This window comes from Paramacrobiotus metropolitanus, unplaced genomic scaffold, assembly GCF_019649055.1.
Source record: "Paramacrobiotus metropolitanus isolate TYO unplaced genomic scaffold, Prichtersi_v1.0 Parri_scaffold0000019, whole genome shotgun sequence".
Classification (NCBI taxonomy): Eukaryota; Metazoa; Tardigrada; class Eutardigrada; order Parachela; family Macrobiotidae; genus Paramacrobiotus; species Paramacrobiotus metropolitanus.
Genome location: NW_026570239.1, coordinates 865,902 through 875,624, shown reverse-complemented (window position 1 = coordinate 875,624; position 9,723 = coordinate 865,902). Strand labels below are relative to the sequence as shown.

Here is a 9,723-nt window from a genome sequence, read left to right as displayed (position 1 = left end):
TCAAAATCTACCGAATAATGTTATTTCGTGAAGGCTGAACTCTTTAACCAAGGAAAGGGTAAATATTCCCTGGAAACACTACCATCATGCTCTGACCGATTCGACCACCATTGATGTTGGATTATCTTGGTCCTCTTTGCTCTGTACCGATTGAACAACCGTCACGTTGCCGCTGTGGTCAACGTGTCTGGATCAAGACAACGCAGCTTCTTTCGCGTTTGTTGGTAAATGTACGAGTATTTCTCTCCTTACGGCGAGGTTGGCTCTGATTTCTGAAGCATGTTTAATCTATGGAAGCCTGTTCAATTGAGGAGTGACGAAATCATTAATTATATGACCGTGTTATGTTACAGTGATGCTCATAGTATACGAGGCATGCAGCCATTTTTTACATTCCTGTTTATCGGGTTTCACAGTTTGCCAGACCGTTTTCTTGTCGTGTTTACCGAAACATTTTGCTTGTTGACACGGCATGTTATTCACACAAAGTTTTATACTTGCGTGTTTTGTGTTTTACGTGCTGTGCCGATACAAAATAACAAAATTGGGTACAGGTGCTATAACTTTCGCTTTCACGCACCTCCAAAAAAATTTTTGCCTTGTCTTATGACGTTCTATAGTCCAATAATTTGTTTACTTTGGCGTGAAAACTTTGGCGCAACTTCCGGTTAGGGATTTCTCGGTGAAATAAAATAATAAATTTTTAAACACATGTAGGTGTACCGAAAGTTTCAATTTAAAGTTATGAACCGGTCCCGGACGAACTCTTCAAACTTTGCATAAAAAAGTGCATCACCAGGAACATCGTTTTTACACCAACCAGTTTTTCACCCAGTTTTGGAAATTTTAAAACGAATTTCAAAAATTATTTTAAAATCTAAAAAAAATCGCTTTGAACTGGGAATTTCTTTCGGCTAACTTCCTTAGTCAATGCATAGCAGAGAATCTCACTTGATTCCAAGTGGTTTGAATGAATAACACGTGAACCACGGTCAATTGTCTACGGCTTCTCAGGAATGTTTGAGATTTTTTTAAATTCAACTGAGTTAATTATTGCCTTGAATTTTCAAATAAAAACACAAGGTATTATTTTAGCACGTTTGAACTTTCAAGTTTATACACTTTAATGACATCGAAGCGCTTCTAGAGAAAAAATTTGTCACCTGTTGGCTATTTTGGCGGTATTGCCAGCTCGGTGATAACGTGAATAGATTGATACAAAAGCTGATGGAGACATTTCTCTCCTCCTTCTATTGTAACAACGGTAGGGCGTTCCTGAAAGGCATGCTACTCTAGTAGACAAGCCGATTATCTCCGAACCAATCATGCCTAATGCGACAGCACATAAGCACCGCGTCCAGTGTAATTTGAATGGGCGCTTTGAGCGGCATCGCAGTATTTACTCACCCGCCTCCTATTCTTGCTGTCCTCGGGTCAGTTTTGACTGCGCACACTGGAATCGGATTATAAGCGGCATCCAGTCTGCTGCCTTGGATTATTGATTTTTGCCTCAGCTTCTGCCCACTGCCCACATGTGACATGACACCGCAGTTTTCGTATACCATAGACAGGGGAACATAAGGCAATGGGAAAGTACAGTATGGTTGTGCCTGTAGTAGTATCTTGCGACTTGCACAGTAACTGTAATGCTGTCACGTAATGTTTCAAAGTCCTAATGTATAGCTTACTAATACCTGATGTATGCCCTGATATGCCTAGCCTTTAACCTGACTGTGTCTGTTTATGCCTACTTAAATGACTGTTATACCGTAATGCAACCATTATTATTACAACCATCAGAACCATCACAACCATTAGAACTACGGATGGTACATTTCTTTGCAGCAGTACTAACCAGTATGTTGATTCCTTTTCTTACTGTTTTACTGACTTGCCATCTAACGATAATTTCCTAATAAAGCTACTTCACATGCGCTGCCGGCCGGTCTGGTCGTGACCTTTTCCCGTTCTCTAATTAGCTCTGCCACATTTATCATGTAACAAACTGGTCCGTGTCGACTGAGAAGTACCTGTTGGTTACTTCAGCCGTCAGTTATTATTTGTATTATTGTTTTTTTTTCTTGATGTACGATGCTTTAATACGACGATACCATCATCCCTTCACAGCGGCTGCCGCTGCCACTGCCGTTTGTACTACGCCTCATTCAAGCAGCGTGATTTTCCAAGCGCTAACTAGCCGTAACCGGGAACTGCTGTTTACCCGCGCTTTCCGATTTCGTAATACAGTTAACCATGTTCCGTCGTGAGTATCCTTGACATTTGCCATTTTATAAATTCGGTAACGATAAACCGAGTGCAATATAATCGATGAATTTATTCTTCCGTCACCGCTCGTCTTTTAAATAAAATGTTTCTCGTAGAAAAAAAAAACGTGTCTACGCCCTATATTTTTGCAACAATTGCTAATTCTGTTCTTGGAGATGTATCTTTATGAAAAATAAATTTGCATTGCTTCCGATAAATTGCACTTTTGGTAACCTAATAAAATTTCTGTCATACTTTGATGTCGCAGAGTGGAATTGCAACAAAAATGTGTTTTTTGCTATTAAATCACCGTACATATTCTGAATATGCCGGACTGTACTGTTTCCAAATCTAAGAACATTTAACTGATTTTGTTCTGAAACCAGAAAGGTCATCTGCGTAACAGTTCTCTAATGTTGCTTTTGTATTTTGTTGTTAAAAACATTTTTACATTTTGATTTTTCCATGAACGCTGAATGGGTTAAGTTTACGTCGATCCCGCATCAGTGCTTCCGAAAAACGATAGCTCGTTATTATGATAATCTTTACTTGGCAGCATGTGTTGGCTACGACATTTCTGTCGAACAATCGAACTATCTGTTCTCTGCGCTTGAAAATTAATAATCCGTTAGCAAGATGTATATTTCCTTTCTTCTGTTTTTGGTGACCTTTGCTTTCGGGAAATGATAATACGATTTGCTATTCTTGTTCATCGGTTATCGCCTTGCTCAGATCAGATTTTGACTAGCTGAGTCAGTAAATGTTTATGTGCCCTACCCAGAATCTAGAACTGCCGACCCCACCTGCACCCTCTCTCATTGTCGGACAATTTCAGAAGTTACGGGGCTTGTTTACTGATTACCGATTTGATAATAATGTTCTTTTTCTGAATAATTTCTTTTCTTGTGACCAATCCCTTACCCAACCTAGTTCAACGTTCCTGGCCGTTCCTAAAATAACTTCGAATCTATCTGATTAATCAGACTTGCCGAACCATATTACTAAACGTTTTTTCTTGGTTGTTAAGTCTGCAGCTTTACTGAAATGAATCAGCCCAAAAGAACTGGTAACTATCCTCCCACTGTCCAGTCAGGAGAAGCAGGTCAAAGTTTGGTTGAGTCATTTCTGTTGGCCATGAAATCATCAGGAAAGCTTTGTACACGTCGGCATTCAGTTGCAGTCATGGACCACGAGCTCCTCAAGGACTTTGCTCCATGTAGCCCGGTCGTCGATGTACTAGGGCTTGTTACAGTTATTAAAACTCCGGTTCTGTTATCGATGGTTGCCAAAGTTAACAAATTTTCGAATGAGTACAGTTCTCTTTTGAATCAGCTAAATGCGCCGTCCAAGCCTAAGCGTAAACGCGAAAGCCGTGCGTGTAACTACTGCCACAAGGTTGGTCACCTTTATGCCGTGTGTTACTTAAATCCTAATAGCCGTAATTACAAGCCTGTTGAAAAAGGTACACGTAACAATACCGAAGTTAGTGGTGCACGTCAACAGTCTGCAAGCGGTGAGCATTCGGCCACGCAAGCCAGATCACCGTCATGTTCGGCAAGTGCACCGGGACAGCCACACTGATGTTAATGAGGCTGTTGTATATATGCTTGTATATATGCCAAGTTGTATCGAATTATTTACGAAACACTAAAAAAATGTTTATGTGATTTTTCCGTTTTCAAATTATTAATGTCCTGCCTTAATACTGCTTGTGGATATGCGTTTAGTGCATCGTTTTGTGGGAATATTATGACCGTCTAAAATTTGGTGAAAAAAATAACCTTTTGTTTTAGCACTTAACTTTGTAACCTTTTAATTACTTATCATTTGATTTCATAAAATGTTTGGCTCAAATAATCGACGCATCCGACCAAAGGTACAATTGGTTTTTAAAATGACTGTATGAAGTTTTTTATCAATGAGGGGAAGGGATAAAAGCGACGATTCTGCAAAAGTTAAAATTATTTATCCAGGAAGAAGCATAATGGCGAATGAATTATTTGAAGAAATACACGTGCGCACTTTATGTTTTTGAAGTTTTTATTTTGAGGAAATGCACGTGCTTGTGTTTTTGAAATTTTTATTGTTGAACTGGCCAGAGAATAAATGACTCCGCAAAGCGACGGCACTGGATAGACACAACAAGTAGGTCAAGGTGACAGATTGGACGAACGTTGTGCTCGATGTACATACTTTATTCGCATAGCCTAAAATTACCAGAGTGCGAGTCTGGATTAACGTTTTTTGATATGCAACAAAATAAATCATTGTTAACTCTAGAACTGCAGACTAGAATTTACATTGATTTAAATTAAATATTAATTAAAAGCTTTAGACCGTTGCGCTGTGGGTGACGTATAGCTGTAAATAATCATGTGAATACATGGTTAACGAAAAGGTTGACTTAGTGTTTAAAAGGAAAGTGCACGTTCTTTTTAAAACTTTAGTAATACCTAGAGGGAAAAACTACAGACTTGTCCGGAGAGCGTAGTGACCCAGCCGGGAAAATATTGAATTCTTGTATTTAATCAAAGGCAGAAGCCTCGGAGTCAAGTTAATGTTTGATTGTTTGAAAAGAGTATACTCAGTCCGGCAAAGCTATACCATGGACCGCAGTAAAAGTTGGCAGAATCTTGATGAATCCCCTGTGCAATGAAAAATTGGAAGTAGCGTCTACGCATAAACTTGTTACACTGTGTATCTTAGGTGCACAAAACTGATAATGATTTCGTAATCACGGATTGGTTAATGTAAGGTTGATAGAGCCAAAAAAACAGTTCTTATCTTGGTGCTAAAAAAAGTGCGTTTTTGATATTCTGATGTTCCTAATAACTGTGTATCCGGCAACGGGCAAACCATATTTTAATAAATTTATTGCTTTGACGGTTATTGTTTTATGGTATGCAATTTGTGTATGTTTGTTAAGTGTGTTTTTAGTAATGGAGTTCCGCGAAACGTGATGTTTTTAAGAAGTCTCCAAAAAAAAATAATGAAGCCCGCCCGACGATTCAAACATTCATCAGTCCGAAGTCCAGATTTACAAGTAATGTTCGTATCCTATTCATGGACTGGATGAAGCCCGATAAACGTTGGTTGGATTGGGGAACTCCTCCATAAAGGGAAACCATTTTCCCCGTGTTAAACTTCAGCTCGTGTAAAGTCAGCCGCCGTACATTAGTTTAAATATTTTCAAAAAAAATTTAATTTTATTCGTTTTTGTTTTTATTTAGTTATATTCATTAAGTATCCGTTTAATATTTTCCGCAAAATTCCAAAAATAACAATTTATTAAATTCTTTTCTTTTTCCTGACTACATAATATTTTGTCACAAATAATATTTTTTTAATTAACTAAAATCTATAAAAAAATTATAATTTCGCTACAAAAAAATGTTTTTCCTTTCTTTTTTTATTGATGATTGAAAATTAGCAGTCGAACAAAAGGTCTCTATGCAGCTATGGTGTGGCCGCCCTTTACGATTTCTAGCAGTCACATCACGCGCGTTGGCCTAATGAATTTTTAATTAAAAAAAAAGGGTTTGATTATCAGATCGATAACTCACAGCTATACGATACAGCCGCACTTTATGCAGCATCTGATTACCTATCTCCTAAAAAACACAGTTACGATAATGTCGGTCATGGGTGATGATGTTAGCGGAGCCGCCGCGTTAACAACTTTAGCTTTGGCGCGCAGCACTGGTTAACCGGGTGCTGTGTTCAAAGTAACGCGACATGACTGTACAGCGGAATAAAAAAAACTGGAGATAAGGTTGAATCTCAAAAAGGTGTCGTGCTGATATCCAGTGGCTAAAATATCACGAAATATAAAAAAAAAAATTTTAATTAAGAACAGCTGATTCGCATTTTTAGGTGCCCAATTTTCTTGGTCCTTTAAATTTAATTTTCTTTTTCTCAAAGGGGAAAAGGAATGTGCAACAAGTGCTCATATGCCGCTCTACGAAAGCGTAAAATAGCCCGTGCCAAAAACCGGTTGCATAAGGCATTAATAAACTTCGACTGCTACAGTAACTTGCTACAGTAACTTGCTAATTAATCGAACCACTATAGTACAATGTTATCCGTGCTTAATTCGGTGAGACGATTGCGGTTACACACGGTTGATTAGCTGAGAAGATAAAATTTTAACATTTGAAAAGCTCATACAGAAAATTTGTGAAGTAGCAAAGTCCAACATGAGGAAGCTAATATCTCGTTTAAGTAAATTTCAAACGGCACTAATCAGAGAATAAAGCAGTTTATTTTAAACTTTAAAAAAGGGCATTCGTTTTCTGCTTTTAAAATTATCTAAATATTTAGTACATCCACGGCTGGCTGACTATATTTTTCTCTTATTGTACATACATGTTGTGTTATGACTGTGGACAGTCTGTTTTTGAGGAGAGAAGTGTCACGTAATGTTTCAAAGTCCTAATGTATAGCTTACTAATACCTGATGTATGCCCTGATATGCCTAGCCTTTAACCTGACTGTGTCTGTTTATGCCTACTTAAATGACTGTTATACCGTAATGCAACCATTATTATTACAACCATCAGAACCATCACAACCATTAGAACTACGGATGGTACATTTCTTTGCAGCAGTACTAACCAGTATGTTGATTCCTTTTCTTACTGTTTTACTGACTTGCCATCTAACGATAATTTCCTAATAAAGCTACTTCACATGCGCTGCCGGCCGGTCTGGTCGTGACCTTTTCCCGTTCTCTAATTAGCTCTGCCACATTTATCATGTAACAATGCCATATAGGGAACATACTTTCCGGGAGTTGATTTTTAACGAGTTAAATAAATTAAGCCATATACTTTTCTCACACCTTACACACACGACAATGGAGACCAGTGGAATACGATCGTTTGGTTATTCGGACTCATCGCTGTTCTGTGAAATTTATTCTGGCGCCGACATATATCAGTGGAACGCGGTAGATGTGCCCAATGACGAGCGACTCTTCGAGCGCGGTCTGGTCATTAACACCGTCCCTGACGGTGTGATCGTGGATTTTGGCGTACCTGGCCGGCGCTCGCAGTTCGTCGAGTACAAAAAGGCGCTGCACTGTCTCAGCTCGCAGCAGGAGCATGTCGTAACGGGCTGCTTCTGGGACGAGGAATACAACGGGCAGTTGAGTTATCCGTCATCCCAGGCCAGCTTTGAGATCCTCGCCCGGATAGACCCTGACCGCCCATGGACGTGGTATCCCGCGGTGTTCCTGGTGCGCCGCGTCCTGTGGAACAGATACGCGTATGTTCAGATACAGATTTTCGATTGCGTAGTATCCAAATTCGTCAGCGCCATGGTGGTTCGGTTGGGCCGCCGGCACCGGGTGGTGCGCGCTGTCGGGCCGGATGATTACATCACGCGAGCGTGTCCCCTGCCGCGAAAGTACCGGGCGGGGCGGTCCGTTGAGCCGGCGTTGTGGAATCTGTGGAGGAAAGGCCTGATGTCGGTGCACGTCTGGATGGCGTACCCGACCTGCGTACGCAGTGGAAGGCTGCTGTATCTCCAGGATCGCTGGAGTCCAACGAAACTGATGCCGGTATCTGAAGAAGGACTGGTACGGTCGCACAAGATACGTAGTAAAAATTCAAAAACGCTCCGAGTTAGCCATGACGCACAGACTTAATTAACTGGGATCGAAACCACTGTCCGTTCCAAAGATCACTCTTATAAATCTGGTGTATGTGCCCGAATTTCTGAGAGCGGAAGAATCATTCAAGTTTTCACATTTTCTCTGCAATTTCTCTTTTTACTATGATGTACTTATATACTCGATAAACCACTTAAATTTTCATGAATTTGCAACTTAAGTAAATCAGTTTAATATAACTCAAGTTTGGCTTCCACAGAACACGATTTTTTTATTTGACCAAATAAGAAAAAATGTGCCATAACAAAATTAGCACTTTTAAAATAAGTTTTTGTATCGCGATGGAGCTGTTTTGCTTTGGACTGACCTCGAGTACGTGTTTTGGCTTCAAACAGGACCGGCTGAACGACAGGGCGAACGCAGAGATGAAAAGGCGCCTGCAAGCCGGCTGGACCTTCTCCTATGACCATTGGCTACCGCCAAAACTGCAACCCGGCACCAGTCCCTGGCGAGCAGCTCCTGTACAGGGAGACTACCAAATGGCCGCATTCCCACCGGAACTCTTACGGGCGATTCTCTCCTCCTTCGCTACGAACGAACGGCCGTTCTACCGCCGTGTCAGTCCGCTGTGGAACGCGGTTATCCAGCAGGATGACAGCGACCGATGCCTGACAGTGAATTTCGGCAACGCCGCCACGGCTGCCCGATCTGTCGGTTTCGGCATCGTCCAGTATCTCACCGCTGATACGGAGATGGTCGCCATTTCCAACGCCAAAGAACGTTGGCCGTCGGAAGTTCTTAACGACTGCCTGCGTCTGATCAGCGCCGTGCACGAGCGCCACCGTAAAGGTTCGAAAAAGTTGCAGGTGAATGCTGGCCGTAGCGCTTTGAAATCTTTGTGTAAATAAGTATTAAAAGGAGGATCGAATTTCTTATAATATGTAGTTGAATAATAATATATTAGTTACTTTCGTATTATTCCCCTTTTTACGCTATTTATTTATTTAAAAACGGTATCTGAATTTACTAAATTTATTTTAACAATCAATAATCAATCATAATAAGTGCCAATCAGCGCATCAGATATTTTCGTTTAATTGCGCAGCATCTTTTATTCTAACAGGTTGTCGTTAACCGTTGCTCCTGGGACCTGGCTAACAACCGCCTCTCCATCGAGTTGCCGCGAATGGCCAAAGCGTGTGCCGACGCTGCTGCCGCCCTCGAGCGCATCATCTGGCGCAATTGCCGCTTTTGCGGCATCGGCGGCAACCACGTCGAGATTATTGTGGAGAGTGACGTCACCGTCATCCGCTGCACGCTGGCTGAATTGCAGACGGAGTTGTATGCAATGCTTAAACGGCATTTTAAGGTGGCCCGCATTAGATCTGTCCAGGATGGACCGTTTCTCGCATGGCGTTGAAACTTTAACACAATGATGGACTATTGAAGTGATGTGGGTAGACTCTGTACTCGTACTAAAATAGTAACTAAATTTAGGACAAGGATTTGTACAACTCAAGACAAAAACTGCAAATTGAACCTTCTACCTAACTTCATCCTTGTTATTGAACTACTGAGCGCATAGACCAGACCATTTTAGAACCGGTTAGCCGAACAAAAGCAGAAACGCCTACATTTTCTTATCTGATCTGCTTGATTTACCACATTTATCTGATATATCAGATAAATATGGTTAATCAGGCATATAGTGATGGTAATAGAGAATCGAATTATGCATAGTATTCGTCCGGCATCTTTCTATCTGTATTCATATTGCAAATTCGCGGTTGACGTGCTGAAGAACGGAGAAGCTGTGTACAGTGGATGTACTGGAAAAAAATATTTTT

The 9,723-nt window shown here is 40.7% G+C and overlaps 1 protein-coding gene across 1 annotated transcript; it reads left to right on the top strand.

The window, feature by feature from the left end:
* The first annotated feature begins 1,657 nt into the window (after nt 1–1,657).
* Nucleotides 1,658–9,390, top strand: LOC129586002 (uncharacterized). The gene is made up of 4 exons (XM_055478976.1): nt 1,658–2,263; nt 5,203–7,843; nt 8,272–8,742; nt 9,000–9,390. Exons 2-4 carry the CDS (start codon nt 7,028–7,030, stop codon nt 9,294–9,296), a joined length of 1,584 nt encoding a protein of 527 aa, XP_055334951.1. The 5' UTR covers nt 1,658–2,263; nt 5,203–7,027; the 3' UTR covers nt 9,297–9,390.
* The last annotated feature ends 333 nt before the right edge of the window (nt 9,391–9,723 follow it).